This window comes from Camellia sinensis, chromosome 12 (assembly GCF_055761805.1).
Source record: "Camellia sinensis isolate YWXY chromosome 12, ASM5576180v1, whole genome shotgun sequence".
NCBI classification, from domain to species: Eukaryota; Viridiplantae; Streptophyta; class Magnoliopsida; order Ericales; family Theaceae; genus Camellia; species Camellia sinensis.
The window spans coordinates 115,593,372-115,620,748 of record NC_138972.1 but is presented as its reverse complement, the minus strand read 5'-3'; the positions used below and the strand labels follow the sequence as shown (position 1 = coordinate 115,620,748).

General features: G+C 34.4%; 2 protein-coding genes across 2 annotated transcripts; one reads left to right on the top strand and one right to left on the bottom strand.

Annotated features, from left to right (window-relative positions):
• The first annotated feature begins 19,201 nt into the window (after positions 1-19,201).
• Positions 19,202-23,313, top strand: LOC114286543 (peter Pan-like protein). The gene is made up of 6 exons (XM_082897596.1): positions 19,202-19,429; positions 19,915-20,145; positions 20,936-21,028; positions 21,112-21,290; positions 21,911-22,104; positions 22,978-23,313. The coding sequence occupies exons 1-5, from the start codon at positions 19,400-19,402 to the stop codon at positions 21,990-21,992; spliced, it is 615 nt and encodes a 204-aa protein (XP_082753722.1). The 5' UTR covers positions 19,202-19,399; the 3' UTR covers positions 21,993-22,104; positions 22,978-23,313.
• Positions 23,314-24,371: 1,058 nt separating this feature from the next.
• On the bottom strand, positions 24,372-26,845 carry LOC114286564 (uncharacterized). Its single transcript, XM_028229747.2, has 2 exons — positions 25,697-26,845; positions 24,372-24,876 (listed from the first exon to the last, which is right to left on the bottom strand). Exons 1-2 carry the CDS (start codon positions 26,385-26,387, stop codon positions 24,770-24,772), a joined length of 798 nt encoding a protein of 265 aa, XP_028085548.2. The 5' UTR covers positions 26,388-26,845; the 3' UTR covers positions 24,372-24,769.
• Positions 26,846-27,377: the final 532 nt, after the last annotated feature.

Sequence of the window (27,377 nt, the reverse complement as noted above, 5' to 3'; positions counted from 1 at the left end):
TAGCTTCAGGGATTTTTTCACCGAGTGTGAAACGGGAATTCACGATGTCACTAAGTTTAGCATAGAAATCATCAAACGTCTCATCATCACGCATAAAAAGGATTTCAAAGGCAGAGGTAAGACGGTGAAGTTTTGACCTTTTAACAGAAGTAGTACCCTCGTGAATCGTTTCAAGAATGTCCCAAGCCTCTTTTGCTACCTCACACGTGCAAATATGATGAAACTCTTCAGATGTGACGGAGCAAAAAAAGAAATTGAGAGCCTTACTGTTCCAACTCGAGTTTTGATAATTGGTTGTGTCCTATTTATCAAGGGGTTTGGGAATATCAATACCATCAATGGTGACAATAGGTTCACTCCACCCATAGATCACACAGTGCAAAACTTTCTCATCGATGGATTTTAAAAACGCTCTTATACGAGCTTTTCAATAAGAATAGTTTGTACCATCAAGTAACGGAGGTCTATGGGTCGAGTTACCTTCACGAATTGAATCCATATCACCAATCACAAAAAATCACACTCCTATAGTTTTGATAAAAACAAAGAGTGACCCGCTCTGATACCAATTGAAAATCCTAAGTGATTCGTAATTAGATCAAGATTTAATTACTCTAATTCCCAATCATTCAAAACACACAATCTAAATCATCAAGCACTTACGAAAGTGATTTAGATTGTTGTTTTTGAAAAACAATAAATCGACACAAACGATTTTTACGTGGAAAAATCGCAATTGAAGCACCTTCAATTGTGATCAAAAAACCATGGGCGAAATACCACTAATCAATCCACTACTGAAGAAAGAAAGATTACAAAGATAACAAACAAATTACCCAAACGCTTCCAATTTGTCTTCAAATCTTCTGTATATCTTTCACTGCAACTTTCGTCTCGGAATTGATTAGACTGAAGTTGAATCCACAACTTCTATTGTCGAATCAACAACTACGCACAGTATTAAACTCCTTTGAAACTCCACGCTTGAATCTCCGGATTCCACCGAAGAAGAACACTCTTGAATATAACCAATCAACCTCCTTGATATGTGCTTATCAAAACAGGAGTTTAATACTCACTCAAATCATCAAGGAAAACTCACAAAAAACACCAACAGAAAACCTCAGAAAACCTTAAAGTAGATCTCAAAAACGTAATCCTAGTTTTGGACTAAAACTAGTACTTATAGAAAACTGGGACAGCGAAGCTCGCTCGAGCTCGCTCGAGCGAAGACTCTCTCGCTCGAGCGAGGAACTAATCTTGCGTGTTTTCCTTAAGTGGCTTCGCTCGAGCCACGCTACCTGCGCTCGAGCGTACATTCATCGTTCTCAGGTTTTTTCAGACACAGCCTTCGCTCGAGCGAGGTCTCCTTCGCTCGAGCGAGCAATACAAAACAAAAAGGAAATTTACAACTCAATAACTCAAGTTTGTTCGTGGGATTGACAAGACTAAGAGACCTAACAAATTCAAACTACCAAAACCATGAACAGAGCAGTAGTAAAGACTGTATGCCTCTGTATTGTTACATCTATATCTGTTTTTTAAAACAAAAACCAACCAACATATATCATCTTTTTTATTTATTATTTTTACAGTTAAATTTAAAAATCAAAAAATATAGATAAATAATACATCTATTTTTTTCAATTCAAAAAATTTATTCAAGTTGAAAACTCTTTTTCAACAGAATATTTAAACTATTTTTCAATTGAGAACACAAACAGAATATTTAAACAAATTGAAAACACAAAATCTTACAAATTACTGGGGGTGCTCGCAGTTTGGTAGTTCGGTTGCGACCAAAGAAACCTCAACTCCGCCATCCGTCCAAAACTAGACGGATTGAAAAAAATCAATCTACAACCGTCCGCTCATCATTACGCATCTGTCCAAAATGCAGCGGATCGGTTCGGTTCGGTCGGTTTAGGAGGATCGATATATCCACTGCTCGCTCCTACCTATATCCACTATGTGGATTGAAAAGAATCTCCATCCTGTAAGGGACCGGAATGTTTAATTACATTCAATAACTCCAAAGTAACGAGACTTTCTATAGCTCCATTAGGTCAAGGAAAAAAGTAAAATATAATTAATTTTTTTATGTTTAATAAACAAGAAAGTTTTGAAATTTTGTAAGAAATACAAGAGACTCAACAGTACATTTTATTTTTCTTCACAAATGGACAAAATAAGTTTCCTTTTACTCTACTAATTTTTTCTTGAAAAACGACTTACCCATACAAAATTTTTTGACAACTAAACATGGTGTACATGAAGGTCATCTTAGTCATTCTAAATTAATTAAAATTATAGAAGAAAGGGCTCTTAGGCCCACTTTGTTGAAAACTTGCTTTTAGATTTCTATCTTCTAAATGAGAAACCTCATAGAAGGTTACTATATTTGTAAAGTCAATTGGTTTTGTTTTTAGTTAGTTTAATTAATTATACTTATTTTATATTTCCAAGAGTAAATTATACTTACCTCGCTTGAGGTTTAGTATAATTACAGGGACCTACTTTGTGGTTTGAAAATTTGCTCTAACTTTCCTTACTTTTGAAACTAATATCAAGATTTCTCTTTAGGTTAACTTTGACTCAAACAGTGTTAAAATTGATAATAAAATGACTAATTTACCCTTAGCTCTTCTTCATTTCTTTTGTAGCATTAATTTTTTATTTGGGGTAAATTACACTTACCTCTCGTGAGGTTTAGCATAATTACAGGGATTTCTCTTGTGATTTGAGAAATTACTCTAACTTCCCTTATTTTTGAAACTAATATAAAGATTCCCTTCTTAGGTTAACTTTGGGTGCCCCTATTTACACACCACATTTTGTCTCAAGGCAAACCATTACTCAAGGCACACCTTTAATTATTTGATAAATAAATATTTTTCTCAATACACACCACAATCTTCCATCTTTACCCTTCCTCACACACCCCACCCACAATCTACCCACAATCTTCCATCTTTACCCTCACTCACACACCCCCACACACCCACGTTCTTCCTAGGGGTGCAACTTGGGCGGGCTCAACCCGAGCAACCCGAGCCCAGCCCGATTTTTTTTAGGGCTTGGCCAAAATATTTTCAAATTCGGTACGGGCTTGGGCAAAAATTCAGAAGCCCAAATTAAATTTGGGCAGGCTTGGGTAAAGACGTCAAATAACCCGAGCAACTCGAAACCCGAATTATATATATATAGATATATAAAAATATTAAATATAACAACCCTCATACTGTTTACCGATTAAAGACTGATTGATTACCGATAACCATCGATTACCGTTAAACTGAATTGATTATGATCGATAATTGAATTGATTAAAGTACTGAACTGACTGACTGAAAACTGGAACTGGATTGAATGAGTACATCTGTTTGAATTGCATTTTATCTGTTGACTGTTTGTTTGATCTGTTCGTATTTTAGTGTTTAAACTGCTAATTGAAGGCCTTATCAGCGGCCGAATCTGAAATTGATTGATGTTTTTATGATCGTCATAATTAATGAGATTTTATGGTATAATTATCCGAAAACTGATTAGGTATGCTTACATTAGATTAAATAAGCTAATTTAAGAGTTGGACTTAATTACCGTTTTGCCCTTGAGTGGGCCACTACCTCTACACCTTGAGCTCACTATACTGGAGCCAAAAACATTTTCCTCAGCGTTCTTCTTGTTCTTGCCGACCTTGAGGGAGAGAGGGAGAGAATAGAATTGTTCTTGGGGGTTTGGCTTAGTCAACTTGAAGAATTGCTTGAAATTGAAGCGTATCTGCCTATTTGAGCTCCCTCACTTCTAATTCTACACCTAAGGTAGATCATTCATCATCTTAATGGTGTCTTTGAGTTATTCTTGCATGATTCATGCTTCATTGTAGAACTAAGTCATGAATTGGTTCATTGTTGTTGAATTGAAACTTAATTGTTGCATGCATGTACATATATTGAAGTTTTGAGGTTGTAGTCCATGTTTCCTCACATGCATGTCCATCTTTTGGTCATACTCCATGAGTTCGTCTTGTTTTTGAAGGTTTGAGCTCTTTTGAAACAGCGTTAAAGCTTTGAAAATGATTTGAGATCATGCATGTTGCATGTTCATATTGTTCCTGAAATTGGTTTGAAATTGGGTTTGAATAAAACACCCTTGGGCTTTGATTTTTCAAATTGAGTTTTGAACCATGTTTAACTATGAGTTTACATGTGTTTTCTGGAAATTTAGCCCAAGAGGTCGAGTTTTGATGCTTTTGAACTTGGTTTTGAGCTTGGAGGTGCAATCTGGGTTTTCCAAATTTCGCACTTCCGCTCGAGTGGGGGAAATGCCGCTCGAGCGTGGAATCCGAGCATCCAGCATCTCTCTGCACTGTTTTACAGTCCGCTCGAGCGGAGGATTGGGCGCTCGAGCGGAGTCTTGTCTCAAGCTCAAGCGGGCGTCGAGCGGAGATTTCACCCATCCAGTACTTTTACAGTACGCTCGAGCGGGTAAGTTTACGCTCGAGCGTGTACCTTTGTTGCGTGACCGCTCGAGCGGGGAAACATGCGCTCGAGCGGGACCCTATTTTTCTGAAAATGCTTTTAATGTACATCTTTGCATCCTCATCCCATTCTAGGCATTCTTAGGCCTAGTTTAAGGCATCTTGTTGAGGATATAGATGTAGAACACACCGAGGCATTAGGAATTAAGTTATTACCGTTCCCAATTGGGTAGCTTAGTGTGTGTTCAATCTGTTAACTGTGTAGGGTTGGCGACTGGGGAGACACGCTCTAGCATACTGTAGCCCAAACTCTGTGAGTAACAATTGTGTAAAGATATGTTCAACTGATATCTTTTGAATACTGAACTGAACTGTTTACTGAACTGGTATTACTGAATGAATGTATGTCCTTTATTTCTGAACTGTACTGTGGCATCCTTAGTACCTACTGTTTACTGTTACTGTTACTGTTACAGAGATCTCTGTCGGTTCCCTCGTGGAACCACTACTGTTTACTGACTGATGGCCATCATTACTGTTCGGTCTTTTAAGACCTACTGTCACTGTTATGCTAATGGATGTACCACATATGACTGTTTACTGTACTGAACAACTGAAATACTGATTGAATTGAACTGTTTTCATTACTGTAAGGACATTCATTCTAAACCCCTTTACGCTTTATGTTATTCACTGGCTTTAGCTCACTGCTCATATATATATGTAGGTGTACAGGCACCAGATCGGAGCTAGGAGCGTCAGGGTAACTCCAGTTTTGTCAAGCCAGCCTTTGTGCCTCACTGCGAGGTTCCGAGTTGCCATGCTATGGCTTGGGGGTGTTTTGTTTGTTTTCCCCCGCCTGTCTTCATACTGTCTAACTGTTCTGTATAGATTGAATGTTTACCGTACTGTTACCAAGGGATTAGGTCCCGGTACTGTGTGACTGTAAATTCTGTATAGACTGTACTGTTTGTGTATGTATGAATGCATGAAAAATCTTTTTGACATGCAGACCGTTGCAGCTCATTGGACATTGTTTAATTACTGTTTTGGCTTCCGCCAGGCCCTGTACTCTGTTTTACTGTATTGCTGTTCAGCAGGCCTTCGGTAATCTCGGATTACTGGCCGGTTACGGTGCTAAACCCGTAGGGCCGGGTTTGGGTCGTGACAGCTTGGCCAAAATATTTTCAAATTCGGTACGGGCTTGGGCAAAAATTCAGAAGCCCAAATTAAATTTGGGCAGGCTTGGGTAAAGACGTCAAATAACCCGAGCAACTCGAAACCCGAATTATATATATATAGATATATAAAAATATTAAATATATATAAATTATTAGCCATTACATGATATTAAAGTAATTTATATTATTAAATCATATTGAATATTTATTATATATACAAATAATATAAAATCTTACTTTTTTTCTTTTTATTTTCACTCATAAATTGTAAGAATTACTATAGTGGCATCTCTCTTACATTATATAAATTATTTGTTTTGATGGTATTAATGATTTTCTATGGAAAAAAAATTGTAAATAGAGTCAAATTTTAATAATTTAATAATGTAGCTAAAATTCATTTACAATTCGGGCAATTCAGGCAACTCGGACAATTCGGGTTTAACTCGAATCGGGCTTAGGCAGACAACCTCGAGTTACAATTCGGGCTTGGGTACGTCTCAGCACAACTTGGGCTGGGCTGGGCTTGGACAACCTCTCAATCCGACTGAACCTGCCCAAGTTGCACCCCTAGTTCTTCCATCTCCCCCCTCCATTCTCTGTTTAAACAGGTAAAGACCATAATTATGTTCAGAGTAAAGCAGTGGTGAAGACGTCATCGGTGGTGCTCTACACAGAGTAAAGCAGTTGGTGAGTTCTCATTTGGCAGTACAGAGTCGAACAAATCACATATGTTCGACTATTGATAGCCAAACATGTAGCTTGTATTCGACACATAGAAATCGAAAAATTGAATCAAGTTCGACATTAATAGATCGAACAAAACCAATGTATACGGCTATGGATAGTCGAACAGAAGAATAATATTCAACTCTGGATAACCGAACTAATACAAACAGTTTATCCCCAGCAAGTACACAAAAACGGGGGAAAAAAATGAAAAAATAACATTTTCCTTACTCCATTGTTCCAAATCATTGTTTCCAGATGCATCTATTATTCAATCCAATCAAAATCTTCAATAATATGTATATTTTTGATTGTTTCTTTCAAAGTTTTGGGTTTTATTTTAGGGTTTTTGGATTCTTGACAGACAAGATATGTACGTAACGTTTGAGAATAAAGATATGTATTATATTCAGTATTGTCCTTTGTGGTAATTATACAAATGGTGTGTATTATAACATTTGTCCTTTGTGGTCATTTTATTTCAGGTTAAAATTGTAATAAAAAAATTAATTAATTAATGGTATGTCTTGAAATGAAAACTGGTGTGTAAATAGAGGCTCCCGTTAGCTTTGGCTCAAACAGTGTTAAAACTGATAATAAAATGACTAATTTATCCTTGGCTCTTCTTCATTTCTTTTGCGGCCACAATTTTTTAAACATAATTCAGCAACCATAGATCACTATGCATTTTCTCTCTCTTTTCTCTTCTAGCTATAGCTAGGATTGTAATTGATCAACTCAAAGACTCAAAAGTCTCAGAATGTACTCTAAGAATGGGGGAATTTATTTGTGTGTGTATATATATGTATGTGTGTGTGCGCGCGCGCGTGTTGAATTGTTGATGAGGTTTGGAAAATTTATTTGACAATGGGATTGGATTATGCATTGGTGGTTATCAATAACCCTACCAATGAACTGTTGAGGAGAAAGAGTTTCTATAAAGAGAGATAGTGTAGAAAAAATAAATAAATAAAGCAAAACATATAAAAAGAAAAAGAAAAAGAAAAATAGAATATATATAGTCACTTAGGTTTAAAAGTTAACACATGCATATATATATATATATATATAGAGAGAGAGAGAGAGAGGATCATATGTCCCAGTTATGATATTTATGATATTTGATTATGATTTATTGTGGTGTTAGTTATGACTTATTATGATATTGGTTATCATCTATTGTAATTATTATTTTGGTTTTGATCCAAAATGTCTTTCATTATACTTTATGTAGTATTTAATTATGACTTTTATTTTTAATTATGACTAAAAAAGATTTAATTATGAATACCACAAATATCATAACTTGCATATGATACATTATTTTGAGGATGTGTATTATAACATGATTTATATATAAATACTAGGGAGATGTTTGGCATCACCTACAAAAGTCAAAAAGTCACTAAAAAAGCAGAAAATCATATTATTTGGCGGGAAGTCTGTGGGTTAAAAAAAAAATAAAGACTGCTTAGTGCTATTGCATTGCATTTCCCCACATGCAATACGTGTCATGTTGAGCAAAATTAGTTTTAAAAGTAAAATGAGAAAAACTTGAAATATGAAGGGTCAAAGTGAAAAAAATAAATTTTAAAAGCCAAAATTAGAAAGTAGACAAACATAATGTAATTTATACTATAATTTATTATAAGTTAAAAATAATCAAAAGGCATAGTAAAAGTTTTATTTTTATCAACTTATAAATAATTAGTTTTTTTTAAAAAAATTATTTAAATTATTTCTACTTAATAAATTATAAACAGAAATTAAATCAAGCAGTCAAACACCAATTCTTAAATTAAAATAAACTATTAAAAACTCATTTGTAGCTATGAAAATGTATGCTAACCAGAGGGGACGACGGAAATTACTGGGGGCTTAAACAATGTGAAAAGAATAAAATAAATTAATAAAGAAGTTCAAATGTTTTACAATAAGTGGGCCTTTAGGGTTGGTTTTGTCAGTGATTTTTTTTGTTTATTTAAATTTTTAAATGAATTTTTTAATAAAGTATTTAAAAAGTTGTTAAAAAAATTATTAAAAAATTTGATGTAATATTTTTTTTTTCAATTCAAGATAACGATTTGATGGTGTTTTATTACTGGTCAAGAATGGATAAATGAGATTACCTACTTCCATCACCATATAAAATTGAAAGTGCAATAAATATACCATAATACAGAAATTTTATTTTTTATGGAGACCAAAATACCCTCTATTTTTATTTTCTTTTTATTTTTTTCAATTCTCTAATTGTTACTTTTTTTAATTGAGTTGTGTTACATGCATTAATTAGTGTACTAACTAATGTACCAATACTAGTTATAATATTATTATTGACTCCACTCAGTATAAAAATTATAAATACTAAAAAAATTTTAAATTATATCACATCATTAATTGATACACTAATTAGTATATTAATTTTATTATTAGACACTTTCTTTGTTGTTCACAATCAATTACCACGTGGATTCCAGGGGAACGTGGATTTCGTGGGGATGAATAAGTGGTCACGTTAGAAAAATAAAATAAAATTAAGCCTCTTCTAGTTGTTTGTGGTTTTGACTAATTTTGTTAAAATTTTAAATAAATTTTTAATAAGTCAACTATAAATTAAATTCACTCAATAACTTAATAACTAGTATTAATATATAAATAAAAAATACATATAAAAAATATATATATAGTGACGTTGTAGAGTTATTGTTATATGATTAGGGATGGCAATTTGAAACCAGCCCGATGGAGACCCGATCCTCCGATCCCAAATTGTGTGGGTTTTTTCCCTAAAAATACCCCCGACGGGACGGGGATGGTATTTAAAAATCAATCCCCGAACAGATTCGGGCCAGGGACGGTGATAAGTGTCCCACCCTGGCCCCGTCCCCGTTCTCCGGCCCGATTTGTCCCCAAAAAGAAATTACTAATTTACCCCTAGATATATATATACACACACATAGTAACCAAACCAAACCTCCTCTCCAGTTCTGTCTCACGTCTCTCTCTCTCTCTTCCCTCTACTCTCACTCTCGCCCGTCGATCATCACTGTCCGCGACGCCGGAGGAGTCCTCTGTCGTCCATCGCCGCTGTCGCGACGCAGTCACAGCCACAGCCACCCATCGCGACGCTGATGATGCTCTCAGATCGTCCATCGCCACCGATCGTCCTCCTCCATGAACTCCACCAGATCTGTGTTGATGATGCACAGTCCAACTATTAGACATGGGAGTAAAATATTTCTGTGTTGATGATGCACAGTCCAGATCTATGTTGATGATGCACAGGCTAAGTATTTCTTCCATAAATATATGCACATTAAATTTATCAAAAAAAATAAAAACAAATATATGCACTTTAAACTAATCTCCACCATTTAAGTTCTTGGCAAATAAAAGGCACATCTGACACCAAAGCAGGTCTGAAGTGTTGGCATATACTCTAAAATCTAAACTCTATGTGCTTTGGAAAACAGTTTTCTTCACCAATTGTTTCTCTCTGGAGTGAAAACCTTGAAGTGATCTCCTAGAGTGATCCATCCAACGACTGAAATTAAACCTCATCAAAATGACGTCGTTTTGGTGAGTAATTTGAAGGAAAAAAAAAAACAATTTTAGTTCAAAACATCAAGGGTTCTGCAAATATGAAGCATTAGAGAGAGAGAGAGAGAGAGAAGGGCTAAGAGGACGAACCCTTCCCACCCCCGACGCGCCACCGCCGCCCCGTCATACTCCGACAGATTGAAGGAAAAACACACATTGAAGCAGCTCATTTTCTCCCCAATAGTGTCATCTTCCAAGAATTTTCCCAATTTCTCAACAATCTCACCTACTTCAGTCAGCCACCTCTCAACATCTGATTCAATAAGTTCCCCATTTCTTTTGGCTATATACCCTCCTTCAACCCTAGATCTCTTATCTTGCAATTTCTCAAGTAATTCTCTGATGTTGTTCACATTTTTATTGTGGTGAAACAGATAACCAAATTGATTGGTAATTGAAGGGAATATGTAATCCAATAGTTTCGAAGCAACTGGAGCAATCATGGAAATATAACTCATTTTCTCTCTTATTTTCACTTTTCTTCAAATCATCAAAATGACAATATAAAAATCAAAATCAAAGAGTATGTGACAGGAGCTTTTAAAGCTTACCTATCTCTCTTGCTTTGCTTTTGCTTGTCTTCTCAAATGAAAAAGTTTCAATCTGTTGGAGTATGGCGAGGTAGCGGCGTGGCAGCGGCGACGGCGGTGGCACGTCGAGGGTGGGAAGGGTTCCTCCTCTCAACCCTTTTCTCTCTCTCTTTCTCTCTCTCTCTCTAATGCTTCATATTTGTAGAACCCTTGATGTTTTGAACTAAAGCTGATTTTTTTTTTTTATTTACTTATTTTTTTTAAATTACTCACCAGAACGACGTCGTTTTGGTGAGGTTTAATTTCAACCGTTGGATGAATCACTCTAAGAGATCACTTCAGGGTTTTCACTCCAGAGGATCCTGATGCCCCTTCTCTACCAACTACCACAATGACACATGTTGACCTTTCTAAGCAACCCACCATTAAACAAACACACTCACCCACAGCAGATTCTTCTTCTGTTAGATTGTGGATTCTTCATGTCGGGTTGTTCTAACAAGTCGATTAAAAATTGACTTTTAATTTAATTTTTTTTTAAATATGTAAAAAAAATATAGAAGTGATGTGACTGAAAATAGGTTAAAAGATGACTTTTGACTTTTAGCTAAGTTCCAAAATTGTTTTGCGTTCTAGTCAACTATGCCATACCACCATCATTTTAAGGGTAAATTACACTTTGTCCCTTCAAAAGTTTCACCTATTTCTCATTTTGGCCCTTTAAGTTTGATTTTTTTTTTCACTTTGGTCATTCATGTTTGCAAACCTTCACACTTTACTCCTAAACTAACTTCCATACAAAAAACTAACAAAATCTGCCACATCACCAACATATCAACTCCATATGTAAAAAATTCCCTAAAAATGCAAAAAATGAAAAATAGAAAACAAAAAAATTGGAAATTTTTTTAGTCTTTAGTGAATTTTTTTTTCTTCAAATTTATTCATAAATATTATTACATTATAGATGGATCTAGATTAGATGAACCTAAAAAAATAAAAACAAATTTAACTAAAAAAGAAAAAAGTTCACTAAAGACAAAAAAAAAAAAAATATATATACTGGCTCAAACACATATATAGTTAATTCTAAAACAAAAGGTTTACTATCATTTTTTTTTTACATCACATATGAAGCTGATGTGTTGGTGATGTGGCAAATTCTGTTAGTTTTTTTTATGAAAGTTAGTTTCAGAGTAAAGTGAGAAGGATTGCAAATATGAATGGCTAAAGTGAAAAAAATCAAACTTAAATGGCCAAAGTTGGAAGCATTGCAAACATGAAAGGCTAAAGTGAAAAAAAATCAAACTTAAAGGGCTAAAGTGAGAAATTGGCGAAACTTTAGAGGGGTAGAGTGTAATTTATGCTTATTTTAACCTCTAATAAAATAATAGATAGAGGAAATAGAGGGACATGACTCTCTTTCATATTCTTATTCTCCATGTTTTTTTTTTTAATTTTATTTTTTTAGATTTCATTTTATGCCTATAATGATAATCTAAATTGTTTATCTTGTAAATCTCACAATGAAGTTCGTCTCACAATGAAGTTCGTTAGATATCAATGAATACATAAACAAATCATGTTTTTTTTTATAGAATGAAAAGTTTAAGTTTAAACTCACAATTACTATCTATTTTAAAAAATAAGATACAATTTATTCATGGATTTAGTGATATTCGATAAAATTAACTTTTTGCATAACTTATCTAAATTGTTGGAATTACGAGATGGACGATTTAAATTATCAATTTAGGCCTAAAATGGAGCCTAAAAAATAAAATATGAAAGATAAGAGTATGGAATGGTGTTATTCCCAAAATGGAGAGAGATAAAGAGAGGAGGGATGAAAAGTGTGGGTTCACCTCTTCACAAGATCCATTCTATGTCATTAGGGATGGATTGGGAGTGTGCTCCCAAACATTTTTTCCATACTAATTAATGATAATGATGTTATGTTTTTTTTTTTAAAAAAATGGTTTTTAAAAAGTTGTTTTAGATTTTTTTAAATATTAAAAATTAGTTTCATAAAAAAATAAAAAATAATTTTTTATTTTTTATATAGTCTTTTTTTTTAAGAAAGTAAAAACAATTTTTTATCTAACCATCTCAATTGCCTTGTAATGGTTTTCATTATAAGAAGTTGTTGGATTATTACTAACCTTAGGTTGTTACTTAAAATCAATATAAAAAAATTGGTCTTCTTATGTTGTTGAGTATTGTATCTTATTTATTATATTCACTTTCATGTATAACATTTTTGAGTTGGTTGTCGAGAGTTGTTGACGGTAAGGGTCATGATAGTGGTCTTATGGGTGAGGAGAGATCGTTTTGAAGATATTAACAAGTGAAAAAATAAACAAGATTTATAAATAAATAAATTCAACCCCAATTTATATATGATATTAAACAAGCTCACATCACTTTTTAACGTCATACACGAGTTTTGACAATTGGACTAATTTACGTTGTTCTTTTAAATAATTATTCTTAATACAGTAACATAATTTTCTATATTTAATTGCATCCTTAAAACTAATATATTAGTGATTGTATTAGTGATGGTAGCATGACAGAGGTGGTGGGGAGGGGGTTGCGATTAGGACTGCAAATGAATCGAACTGTTTATGAACAAGTTCGGCTCGGCTCGGTTCGTTTAGTACACAAGCCGAACTTGAGCTCGAATATTAGGCTCATTTAGTGAACGAGCCGAGCTCAAGCTCGAGCTCGTATAAGTTTGGCTCGCTTATCTTTATTTAAATTATATAATAAATATATTAAATAATATAAATAATATTTTTTTTATAAATAATATAAATAATATTTTAAAAAATTATTAAGCTGAGCCGAGCTGAGATCGAATTCTATTAATGTTAACGAGCCAAGCCGAGCTTGAGTTTAATAAACGAGCTCGACAAGTAAACGAGCCGAGCTCGAGCTCAGCAAAACTCGGCTCGGCTCGGTTCGTTTGCAGCCCTAGTTGTGATATTGTGGTGGTACATTTTAAAAATAAAAAATATTTTTTACCTAAATAAAATTACTTTTCATTAAGAGATATTTAATCTAACATCCCTCTTCAATTTTTGATAATGGAAGAGATTCACAATATTTTTTTTGTAATTTAAAGTCTCACACCCACGCCCACACCATTGTTTAGGAACTCAGACTGGACCGGCCGGTGGGATCGGTTGGACTGGGAACCAGGCCTTGTTCCGGTTCGGAAAACCTTTTAAACCTGGATTAAGGGCAAAACCGGTGTAAAATTAAAAAAATCGGCAGACTAGACGGTCGAACCGGTGACCCAGACCAGGTTTTGAGGGTCAGCCCGTTTGTTTTTTTTTTTTTTCTTTTTAATTCTATCTTTAACTTCTTCTTCTTTTTTTCTTTCTTTCTTTCTTATATATATATATATATATATATATGTATTTCAAACTTTTGACTAAAAATTCTTTCTTCAAGAGTCTCCTCTTATAAAGAGGAGTCTCATTGAAAGTTTGAGGAGATTATGAAAATCTATTGCTATTATAGGAAAAGATTTTTCAAAGAGAACCTACAAATTTTATATAGGATTCAATCAAATTATTTGAATCATATTGATTGGAGGGAGAGTTGAAAATTTTATTTCCCTCTAAAATTAAATCTAGCATTCAATCAATTTGTTTGGAGAGAATGTTAAAAAAATTTAATTTCTTTAAAACAAGTGACTTTTTCTTATCAGTTATGATTTTGTTAAATATTATTGATAAATACTATGCAACAATTTTTTAATTATATAATATTAATTTTGACATCACGGTTCAACTGCTTTGACCCGATAATTGCACCGGTGACCTGTCCACCTGATCCCTTTTTCCGGTTCGCTCACCGGTCCAATTTTCAAAACATTGACCCACACCCACCCCTGCCCCCCACCCCAACACCCACATCTCTCTCTCTCTCTCTCTCTCTCTCTCTCTCTCTCTCTCTCTTTCCCAGCTTTTTCTTTTATGTTCTCTCCTTTTTTCTCATCCTCTCCATCTGGCACCGATCAAAGTCAAATTTGCATCCTCGGAGTAGTCTACCATCTCCGAAAATGGTGCAAATCAAAGTCGAATTCGCATCATCAGATTAGTCTACCATCTTCGAAAAGGGTGCGAGAAAGGAAACTGATATGCCATTGATTCCGTTACCTCTTACTTATGATGTGTCACGACCCAAACCCGCCCCTATAGGTTCAGCATCGTAACCGGCCAGTAATCCTCGGACTACCGAAGGCCTCTGAACAGATTAACCAGATTAAGGGGCTAGCGGAAGCAAATACATAAATGTAGTTGTCCAATGAGTTGTGCTGACTTATATGAAACGGAATATTTAAAAACTTTATATACATAATCAAAGTCATTCATACATTATACCCACACACATTAAAGTATCTTTAGTACAGCCAACAGAACAACCGAGTCTTATATACAGAAACAACAGAACTTAAACACTGGACACTTCGGAAACCTCCACGTGAGGCACAATAGTTGGCTGACAACAGAACACAGATCCAGACAAAAGCCTTCAGGCTCGGGCTTCAAAATGCTCACCTATACATATATATACACACAATGAGCTAAAACCCAATGAAGAACATTAAGGTTAAGGGGTTAGTGAACGAAATCCGAATATATCATAAGTAGAAAACAGACCAGAGCATAATCATTCTCATATCAGAACATAATAATGGTACATCCCATAGAACACATCACAGAACGTCTTCCGACTAGAGTAATCGATTCCGGATACCGATTAAACACATATCACTACAATGAAGTGGCTAACGAGATCTCGTAAACTTGTATGTCATAGACCCGCATTTTCATGTCGTTCCCCATGACTTGGGACTATCTATGGATGCCATAATAGATTTCAAACTTGGGATGTTCGTTCACGTAAATAGATATTATTTCAGAAATCATAGCTTATCACATTTCATTTGGAACATAATTCATATCAACATATCTTTACAGAAATGTTACTCATAGTGGTTCCAGTAAGCGGTCAATCAGTCCTTGAGTCTTAACCTACAACCACAAAATACATAACACAAGCATATCTTATCATTACACATTCAAGTGGCCATTAAGGCTTAGCTTTCATTACATTGGTTCTTATACTTTCTTGTCACATTGCCTAAAACATACACACTTGCAATCTCGGAACTTAATACATTCTTTCCTTAGTGTGTTTCTAATCCATAACCTCATTACTATGGCTTAATTAAGGTTTAGGAATGCCTAAGACGCAATGAGGATGCCAAAACATGAGTTGGAACACTTAGGCAAAATTTCTGAAAATAAGGTCCACGCTCGAGCGGATATGCAAAATGTGAATGGTCGCTCGAGCGCACATTCCTTCACTCGAGCGATCTGTAAAAGACATGAAACTTCTGGGAACTTGCAATTCACGCTCGAGCGAACTTTTGGTCGCTCGAGCGGAGTGCACACACTCAGATTGGTCGCTCGAGCGTGAACTCCCACGCTCGAGCGTAGATGCAAATTTTGGAATTTTCAGATTGCACTTTCAAGCTCAAAACTCGAATTCCAACCTTCAAAACACATCTCTTGGGCCCCAAAACTTGAGATAACATAGTATACTTGTAAAACATGAAGAATTTAGGATCATTTCATAAAATCATGGCCCAAGAGTTTGCCAAAAGTTCCCAATTTCAACTTAAAACATGATGAACGTTCATAAACACAACATGCATGAATTTTTCTTGTATCAAACTTCTCAAAACATGATCAAACACCACAAACAACTTGAAACTTGATGATTTCCCCAAATGAAGATGGATTTCAAACATGCAAGAGAGAATTCTTGGAGTTTATGCTCAATTTGTGAGAAAATGCACATGCATGCATGAATTACAAACTCAAATCTTTATTCTAAGCTCAATGCACACCCTTAAACATATAATCTTCATGTTGATAACTTAGATTCATAATTTAGGGGTTGAATTCATACCTATAGTCTTCAATTAGCTAGGTACTTGCACAATCTTTGATCAATTCAAGCTATAGCCTTCAATTTCTCCTTAATCTCTTCTTATCTCTCTCTAGAATTGCACTCCCTCTCTCTCTAAAATGAATTCTCAGATTTTGGTACTAAGAGGTAAAAGAAAATGAGCTCAAAATGAGCTTATGTCGCATATATATGTTTATGGTGCTAAAACACATTAATTAGAATATTAGGCTAACCAAACATGACTTAATGAATCGTTCTAAATCAATTTTTAATAAAACTTTTCAGATGGTTCTAAAAATTCTAATTAGTCAATCCATGTGCTCAATTTGGTTTCCAAAAGCATTTAGGCTAACAACTTCAGATTTAAAGTAGAAATCATGACAAATAATTTTCAAATCAGATAGATATACACAAATTACTACAAAGCACATATTACAATTAACAACAACACATAATTCCATTCTAAACACTTAGTTAGCATTCTTAATTACTAAATAGTAGCTAATTACGGACCGGGGTTGTTACATGATGTCCCAACACCCACAAGCAAACCCTCAAGCTGCCTCGTATGTCTTTTTCAAATAGTAGAACACTGAAAACAAATTACAATATCCACACACACACACACACATATATAACACAAGAATAGTTAATGGCATCTCATCAGAGTACTGTTTGAATTGATACTGAATGGAATTGTAGTTTGAAAATTGGACATAAGAATTGTATTCTTCAACCATTGATTGGTTGTCCTTTTGAATCTTTGTTTCAAGTTGAGAATGGAAAGAAATGACTAGACAAATTTCTCTGGATTTTTTTTTTTGAAAATTTCTTTGAGATCTCTCTGAAATTTCTCTGTGAATATTCTTGAGGCGAGTGGTGAAGGTGCCAGCGAGTGAAGAAACCTTCGGTGTTTGAACAAACAAAGCGAAAACATAGATAAAGAGAAAAAAGATAATGACGTTGAAGAAGATGAAGGTGATGAACCAAAGAATCCATATATAGATATAAATGAATATGTATGTATATTAATGGCATCAGCTGGTTCTTTCTTATCTGTGTGCTCCATTCTCTAGTTGAGTCAACACACAATTTTCTCTAGTTTGGTCAAACACAGAGAAAATTGTAAGCAAATCAGAGAAAATTGGTCAAAATACAGAGAAATTTATGAGTAAATCAGAGAAATTTCAAAACACATAAAAATTGAAAACATAGAAAAAAAATCAGAAAAATTGAACAAATTAGATAAATTTCAAACCAAAGAAATTTCAAAACACAGAAATTTGGATCGAAATTTTTCTGGAAAAATGTTAAGGGACCCCGACCATTATGAAAATATTACATGTCTTTTATCCTTTAAAATCTCAATATCAGAGACCTTAAAAAAAGTTTCCCTTTTATTAACCACAAAATATTTTCTCGTTACCTTTCGTTTTTCATTTTTCCTTATACCAATAACTAGAAAATGCAAAAAAATATTTGCCCAAACAAAAATGATAGTTTATAGGGAAAGTTATGGGCCGGTGACTTAATTCCTATGAGGTCTTGACTCAAAAAGATTTAGCACATTTTCCCATTTTACCCTTGACATTTAGTCCAAACAAAGAAATCACTAAACCGTTCTTCTCTCTCTCTCTCTCTCTCTCTCTCTCTCACAACTGGTCGAATCCCTTTCTCTTAACTGGCCACCGAAGACCACTTCTGACTACCGGCGACCATCATCAACCTCTAATGACTCCTTTGGCCTTTATCATTGACTGTCTACAACCATTACTGACCTCCACCGACTACCTCCGAACTTTAACAATATTTTTTTGTGTGGCCATTTTCCATCTCCACCATATCAATACCGCCAGTACCTCCTCAAACAAGGTAGCAAAAAAATAAATAAATAAATAAGGATAAAGAAAATGAAAGAGACAGAGATGAGGAATCCTTACCAGAGAATAATTCTTCACATTTGTAAATTAACACAGAGAATCAAAGACAAATCTAATAAAACAATTTATGATTGACACATTCAATGATAAATTTAACCACGGTCTATTTGTTAAAAATTACAAAATCTCATCATCATTGTCACAAATCAACACAAGATTCAAAAGCATATTCAGTGATAAATTTATCATTGACTATTTATTAAAAAATTACAAAAAGAAAATCTCGTCATTAATGTCGCAAATCAACACAAGATTCAAAGACAAATTCAATGTTAAGTTTATCATTGATAGACGCATTTACTAATAAATTTCTCACTGACTGTTTGTTAAAATATTATAAAAAGAAAATCTTGTCATCATCATCATCACAAATCAACACAAAGATTCAAAAATATATTCAGTAATAAATTTATCACTGATAGACACATTCACATAAATTTCTTACTGACTGTTTGTTAAAAAATTATAAAAAGAAAATTTTGTTATCATCGTTACAAATCAACAGAAAGATTCAAAGATATATTCAGTAATAAATTTATCACTAATAAATAAATATATCCATTAATAAATTTCCCACCGACTGTTTATTAAAGAATTACAAAAAGAAAATCTCATCATCTTTGTAACAAATCAACACAGATTGAAAGACATATATCAGTGATAAATTTATCACTGACATATATCAGTGAAAGACAAATCTAAGGTTTAATAAACACTGCAAACAAATCAACCAAAAGGGGTATCATTTTTTGCATATCTGGATTGACTTTTGGTATCCAACGTGAATTGAATCAGAAGAAGAAGGTATTCATAAAGCCGGTTTTGAAGAAAAAACAGCTCTATGTCGATCATATCACCGGCGACAAAATCCCAAGAAGCTTTGTATTTTCAAGAGGGGAGTTGCCCGGTTCTCTTAGACAGTTGCAAGCGGACTTGAGAAGGTTGATGCTTCCATATACTGCCCTTAAGCTTAAGGTTATGATTTTCTTCTATTCATTCATGCTATACAAGATGTAGCTAAAACAACTTCCAACAATTGTTTATGGCATAAGTTTGAAAGTACTTTGGAACAAATTATTGCTGCTTAGAGGTAGACTTAATTGGCCATTTGTTAAGAGATATTTACTTCTGGTGAATGCATTCGAAAATTTCCAATTTTGACCTTATCTTTTCAATTCAACCACTCAGTTTGTTTACCCCTTGTGGTATCTATGGTTTATGGTGGCTAGCTGAATGCTCCAAAAGAGTTTTGAGGTTTTCAAATTGTATGGGGTTGATAGGTAAGTTCAAGAACTAAATGGCTCCCACCCATTCTTAAGAATTTTAGGGTTTTCCTTTCATTCATGGGATAATTTCAATGATAATGCATGTTCAATTCTTGTATGGACTCACCATGTAATTCTATATTGTTACACCTACTATTTTTGAATTGGCTAACTTGGTGGTGGTTATAATTGCAGGAAAAGAAGCGGAATAATATCAACGACTTCTTAAATATTGCAGGGCCCATGGGCGTTACATATTTCCTCATGTTATCAAAAACTGCCACTGCACCATACTTGAGGGTTGCCAGGACTCCACAAGGCCCCACTCTAACATTTAAAATACAAGAATACTCTTTGGCAGTTGATGTTGCTCAATCTCAAGTGAGCCCTAGATGTCCTCAGGATCTTTTCAAAAACTTGCCCTTGGTAATACTCTGAGGAATGCATACACTAAATCCATGCATGTGTCATGCATTTGCTTGTTTTCCATACTGTTGCAACTGATTCCATCTTAATGTAGTTTACTGAAAATCAGCAAACCTTAGCAGTACTATTTATTTGCAGAGTCCAAAGGGATATCATAAATGTTATTTGGAAGTTTTAAACTCCTAAGAATGTCATCATGAACCAATCATTAAAATTCAGTTTAGATGTGTCTCTGGAATCTGTCATTTCCTTTCCTACCATTTGATAGAATGTTATCATGATGTACTTATTGTAATGTCTTAATGCAAAAGAACCTATAGGTCCAGCCCAACAAAGTGGGTAATGGTCCTCATTAGGTATATCTGCAATTTTCTCTCATCAGTTAATTTATAAACTTCTATGTAGAGAAAAAAAAGGGCATTTAAAATTCCTCAAGCCATATATATCAAGGAATTGCTTTACATATACTATGTAGCTTTTTTTTTTTTTTTTTTGGGGGGGGGGGGGCGGTAATGGTCCTCTTTAGGTATATCTGCAATTTTCTCTCATCAGTTAATTTATAAACTTCTATGTAGAGAAAAAAAAAAAAGACATTTAAAATTCCTCAAGCCATATATATATATCAAGGAATTGCTTTACATAAACTATGTAGCTTTTTTTTTTTTTTTTTTTGGGTGGGCGGGGGGGTATATATAATGTGAAGTTGGTGTCAAACTGTGTCAAGTTGTACATTTTCTTATTACTTGTTATTTGATCACTTGTACAAATTTTTTTAAATGACTTTTTCCAGATCGTTCTTTCTGATTTTGGGACTGGGGTGCAACATCTGAAGCTTACAACCATTATGTTTCAGAACATCTTTCCAGCCATTAATGTTAACACTGTGAGTGCTGGAACAATATGAATTAGATGTTTGTATCAGCTTGAAGTAGTATTGCTTCTCCTCTTATGTTGCTTGTGTTGCAGGTCAAACTTTCTTTGTGCCAGAGAATTGTGTTACTAAATTATAATAAGGAGAAAAAGCTGATTGACTTTCGGCATTATTCCATTAGATTACAGCCTGTTACTGATTTAAGAAAGGTTGTGCAGAACCATCAAGTTCCTGATTTAAGAAGTCTTCAAGACGTGAGCGATTTTGTCACCAAGTGTGTGTCACTCTCTTTCTCTCTCCCCCTTGATTTTGTTGGCAGGAAGTCAAAAGTTGAAGTGAGCTGTGACTTAAGTGACTGACAATTTGCTAATCAGCCTGCTATAGATCTGATACCATGGGTTTAAGTATATACTTTTGTCTTTCATGTCTGTTTTCTATCATGGTTTTCATAGCATATGATCAGCAGTAAAGGTCAAGTTATAGTAGTTTTGTTGGTTATCTGATTCAATAGGCTAATCCACTCAACAAAGCTTTGTCCCAATTACTTGGGACTCAGCCATGCGAATCCTGTTTTTTCCATTCAGCTTGATCAAGGGCCACAGTTTCAGTTAAATCACTAGCTATTAGCTAATGTGTTATCCAATTCAATATAATGTATAAAGTGATAACGGTAGAATATATATCATCTGTATCCATATTAAATATCAAACAGTTCAAGGAAACTTTCTATGTGACACGTAATTGTTTCTTAGTCTTTTGTGTGTTGTGATCATTAGAGGTATGATTACAAGGAAATCAGAAGTTAGGATGGTCTAGCTACAAATTGCAACCAATTTTTAAATTTTATGTCAGTTTGGATGTTGATCATTCTTGCTCTCATCTTTTCCCCTGAAGGGCTGGTTATGGATCAGAAAGCGAAGCAGATGAGGAAGCAGCAACTGTAAGTCTAGCAAGTGATCTTGGTAGGGTTAACTGAGCTTCTACAAAAAGTGCTGTCAAGCTTCAAGAGATTGGACCTAGGTTGACTCTTCACCTCATCAAAATTGAGGAAGGATTGTGTTCTGGTGGAGTCATATTCAGTGAATATGGTATGTTCATCTTATATAACATTTTACCTCGTGTTTTTTCTACTGCGGAAAAAAATTTAGTATGCAAATCTATGAGATCATTCTCAAATTACAGTCCCACTCATGTCCATAGTAATGATCTTATTGGTGCGGACCAAGTAAAATTTTGTCCTTATTATATTCAGCTCAATATATACCCATTCTTGAACCAATTTCTTGGACTTAGTAGAGACTTCTGAAAAGTTTTGGTTGTATAGTTGATTTAGATTTTGTATATGGGTTGCAACCCCTTGGTGCAACCAGAGGTAATAGCTGGTAGTATTCTCTCTGCAAACCTGTTGTTTAAATGTTCATATGTGCAACTTATCTTAATTCTTAAACCTGTTGTGTTTCCCTCTAGCCATTTACCCAACCTCGCTGCCAACTTTTTCATTTACCTACGACCTGCTCTTGTTGGCTGATAAATTTTCCTATAAAATTTCATTGTGATTTGATGATTTTAGTCAGATTGCATACTTAATTCAATTGGCATGTAAAGCCACCCTCTCAAAGAGTAAATATCGAGTGCAATGAATGGTGACAGCTTCCTACATAGCGTCACTGACCAATAAAATACCGCAAACGGAATTAGGTGAATATTCCTTCTTGCCCAATAACACGACCATCAACCATGTAATCTCCACTACCGCTATAATAAATTTCTCCTTGATTTGTGATAATGTCACATGATGTCACTATTCTACTCAATGTTTATGTTACTTTTTACACACAGGAGCACAGTACGGGAAACTCCTGTGCAAACTAGATCTGAAGTTTTCAGACTCTGCTATGCGTTTAAGTTCCCCTCTTAGGCCTTTATTGCACCCAATTCTTATATTTCTCTGTTCCTTCCAGAAAATCATGGTGGAAAGAAAATGCAGCAAGAGGAAGAGGAAGAGGATGAGGAAGAAGTTGAGGAAGAAATGGTGGAAGATTAGCTCCCAGCTGTTTGTTTGTGGACACTTTGTTTAATGGTTGTTGAGTCGAGCAGTTAGGTGGCTCATTTTTATTTTATCTTATTTTTGTTTATTGGGAACAGTTCTACAGGGTGCCAATCTTGATGAGCTTCCAATTTTGTCATTGAAGATCTAAATATAGCTTGATAATACCTTTTTTGTTTTCTTGTGTTCACGGAAAATGAGCTGTAGATTCAATTCCAAGATAAGTGAAAGTTTTAAGTTCAATTATGAATATCTTAAACTCTATTTTTTATTGGATTATTCACAGTATGTAGAAATTTATATTCAAATTTCAATGGGCTGCACTAATTACTGTTCTGACATTGATGAGCAAGTCTTATTCATATGTAACACGAACTGGATTGACATCACAAATGAAATCTCAAACATTTGAAACCCTAAGAACTCTGTTGCTTTTTGGGTTTTTCTTTAGAACAAATTTTGGAGGTTATTGTTATTGTTGTTTTGTATGGTGAATCTTCGTCGCTAGAGACCACCCTCAGAAAAAATTCATTTTGACCTTTCAAATTAACATATTTATTTCACTTTATCCCGAACAATTATTTTTCTTACACTATTGAAATTAGTCCACTTCAAGCGAAATTATTTATTTGCATGATTTCCTTATTTTGGTTGTATTTAGATAAAGTAGTTTGTTGTAAATTGTAATCAATTGTATTTTGTGTTTTATTAAATATTTTCAAAACAATTAATTGTGTTTATTGCATGATATCTAACTATTTGTCTCCTTATTTATCTCTTTAATGTGAAGGCAAAGTGAATCAATACTTTTGATGCTGATAGATGTGATATTCTGTTAAATTACGAGCCTCGCTAACAGTTTAGGGTAAAGTTAATTAATTTTAATATTTAAAAAGGAAAAATTATTGGTTGGTCTTAGGTGCCACGTATCTCATACTAATGACAATTTATCATATTTTCTAATCACTTAACACAAGTTTATAGATCACACTTCTTTCATCAATCACAATACTATTAGAACAGCATGTGACGATACTCCAGACCAACCAACAACTTCTCATTAAAAGGGAGTAATTGTACAAATTGATAGATAAAAGTGTAAATAAATACAAATGTAATAATGTGAGGGAAGGCTAATTTTTTCTCCAGAAGCACATTAAGGCGTTGTTTGAGAACTAGAATTTTTAATTAAAAAATCATTATAAATTGTCAAATTATTATTTACTTTTTTGCACTTTCTTTATTATAAAAAATTAAAAATTCACTAAAAAAGAGTCAATTCCCAATCACTCCTAAGAATATCACAACTGCAATCCAAAAACAATCTTTTCATATCTAGATATTCTTCATTCAGACACATTTCCACCCGACAATATACAGCAAAAAAAATAAAATAAAAAAGTTGCTAAACAAGGGTGTTGGATCTCAAAATTGAGCTTATTGACAAACTTCAAATTAGGTATTACACTTTCTCAATCATCATTTTAACAATCACTACAAGCAAGAAGAGGCAAAGATGCCAGATCTAGACACTGCTGACCCAGAAGAGATTGCTCAAGAACTGAACAAAGGTGCTGCACAACAGTTTTGGTATATCTAATTACAGCAATATATGACAGCAGCGGAGTCAGGAATGAAAATTTCTTTCATGGTGGAAGCTGAGAAAAGAAGTTGAAATCATGACATGTATGTTTGTCAACAGTCTTTCACCGCAGTGGATCAACCATTCTCACATCATGTTTCTTACGCCGGCATCTATGATGGGCCTTTTGCAGTGTCTTCTCACCAGCTATCTCCGTATTAGAATCTGTACCTGTTTGCATAGAAAGGGAAACAAACACCATCAATATCAGGTTTAAGCTTTTAACCAGCAGCATAACCAAACACAATCGATCACTTCACCAGCAGAACAACAAAGGAGGTGGCAAGTACCATCTCGCCTGTCATCATCAACAGGTGGCGAAGATTTGACATCGTTCAATAACTAACATTACTATGACTGTGGAGTTCACTTTATGAATTGCTGGGGCGACGTGAAAAAGTAAGTAAAATTCCCACCAAAAGTATTTTCGAGCAACAAGGCGAAGGTAACAAGTCAACCTTGACTTCCATATTTAGACTACTATCACTTTTACCATTAATTCCCTACATTCATATTTTTGCATTCCAATTTTGCCTCTCCTCAACAAGTCTGGACAGGAATTTAGATTGCACCTATCAAATAGATATCTGTAGGTGTCAACAACTGATATACATAAATGCATTTCCTTTTCTTCTTTTTCTTTTTGTTTTTGGTTTTTGCTTTCTTGGGGAGTGAGGAGCTCAAGAAAACAACAAAATGCAAAACAAAGAGTCACAACATTATCATTGTTTCCAAAATTCACAACTGCGCTCAATTGTTTCATTAGCTCCAAACTAAACAAGAGACATTGAGTTAAATAATCTCCAAAGCCCTCAAGACAAACCTTGTTAACGCTTTCTGAACATGCATAGAAATTAAAATCAGAGTGTTCAATAGTGTATTCTATTTAAAATTCCCAATAAACTAAAAGCAATAAATCAACAGCAATTGTGTGCAATGTAATCAAAAAAACTAGCAAATGATATTCAGAAGCATAAATTGCAGCTTTTACCTTCGATTTTTTCGCCCCAAAACAGCACTCGATGATCATCCTCTTCTTCATCAAACTCATCACCATATCCGAATTCTGCATCGCCTCGATACCCCGGTTCACTCCCATACCCAGATTCATTCCCCAAAAAATCAAAATTCCCACTTTGCCCAAACCCACTACTCAAATTCTCTCCACCCTCCCTCTCCCTCCTCGAATTCTTCGTTACGTCGCTCACATCCGACGCCCAATTCGCATCCCCATTCAAAAACAACTCCCCACTCGAATCCGTCCCCGCCGCAACCGGAAAATCCGAACAAGTAGCATAAGCAGCCGAAGACCTCCGGCGAGTGCCACTTCGATCACTGCTCCGCCCGGACACCGACCGCGACCCATTTCGCCGCCGCCGCTTCCGGACGATCCAGTGGAGGGTTTTTCGGTTATTGGATCGATCATCATCAAACAAAGTCAGCCTGGACATGTCGATAGAGTCGATCGGGAAGGAAGTTGGTCGATCGGAGAGACAAGGCCTCTTAGGGGTGGTAGAGAAGTAGGGTTTCGAAGTATAGGTGGTTGAAGTATAGGTGGTTGAATCGGAGTCTAGGGTTGTTGTTGTTGTTGTTGTTGTTGTTGGGAGGTGAAATGGTCTCCAACTGTGGAGGTGGAATGTGCAGGACTCTATGGCGTGAATCGAATCTAGTCTGCGAGGCATACTCAAATTTGGGTCATTTGGAAACTTTTTTTTGCTGATAATGAAATTTGTGGAAGAAGAAGAAGAAGAAAGAAAGAAATCGATGGAGCTTCGGAAGGAGAGCAAAGGCTGTGGCGGCTGTGAGACGGTTGGGGTAGTTGCCCGGAAAATTCATTAATGCTCTGTTTGGTTGGGAGAGATTTGAAAATTCATTAATGCTCTGTTCGGCTGTGAGACATTTGGTTTGGTAATTTAGGAAGAGATTTGAAAAGATAAAGAAAAAAGACGTATGAAATTAATGTAGGTATATTTTATTTATATTTTATTTTATCTTTTTAAAATAAAATTCATCAAATTTCTCAACCAAACATAACGTAAATGATTTAAAAAATGATCGATTGATTGAATTTAACCTCACTCGAATTGTTTGAATTACGTACATCCTTGTCAATTATAACTGCCATTCTTATCGATCAATATTTACTCGAATGACCGACAAATGATCAACATGTACATATTTAAACCATTCAAGTAAGCCTAGATTCATTAAATGTAACATTCCTAAAATGATTTTTAATTTTGAATTTTAATTCGCGTTCAAAAAACAAAAAATCTGATTTTTTATTTGTCATTAGGCATTGTTGTCTTCAATTTCTACTTAAAATAGTTAATAAAACTAAAAAATGTTAAAATTATCAATAAAATAAAATATTATATTTTATTTATTAATTATTTTTTTTTCTTACAACTATCTATTCAACTATACAAAAATTCACAAATCATTCAAAACACAACGGCCTTGTTTGGTTTGATTTTGAGAGAATATTTTTGGAGAAATTTTTTTAAAATTTTATTTGTTTTAGTGATTTTGGAAAAAAAAATTCTAAAATCACTTTTTTTTCCTACACATCAATCAATCACTTTTTTTTCTCTCCTCTCTTCTTTTCAATTACTTTTTCTCTCACGTGCATCTACTCAACTACAACAAAATATCAAATCATTCCAAGCTCC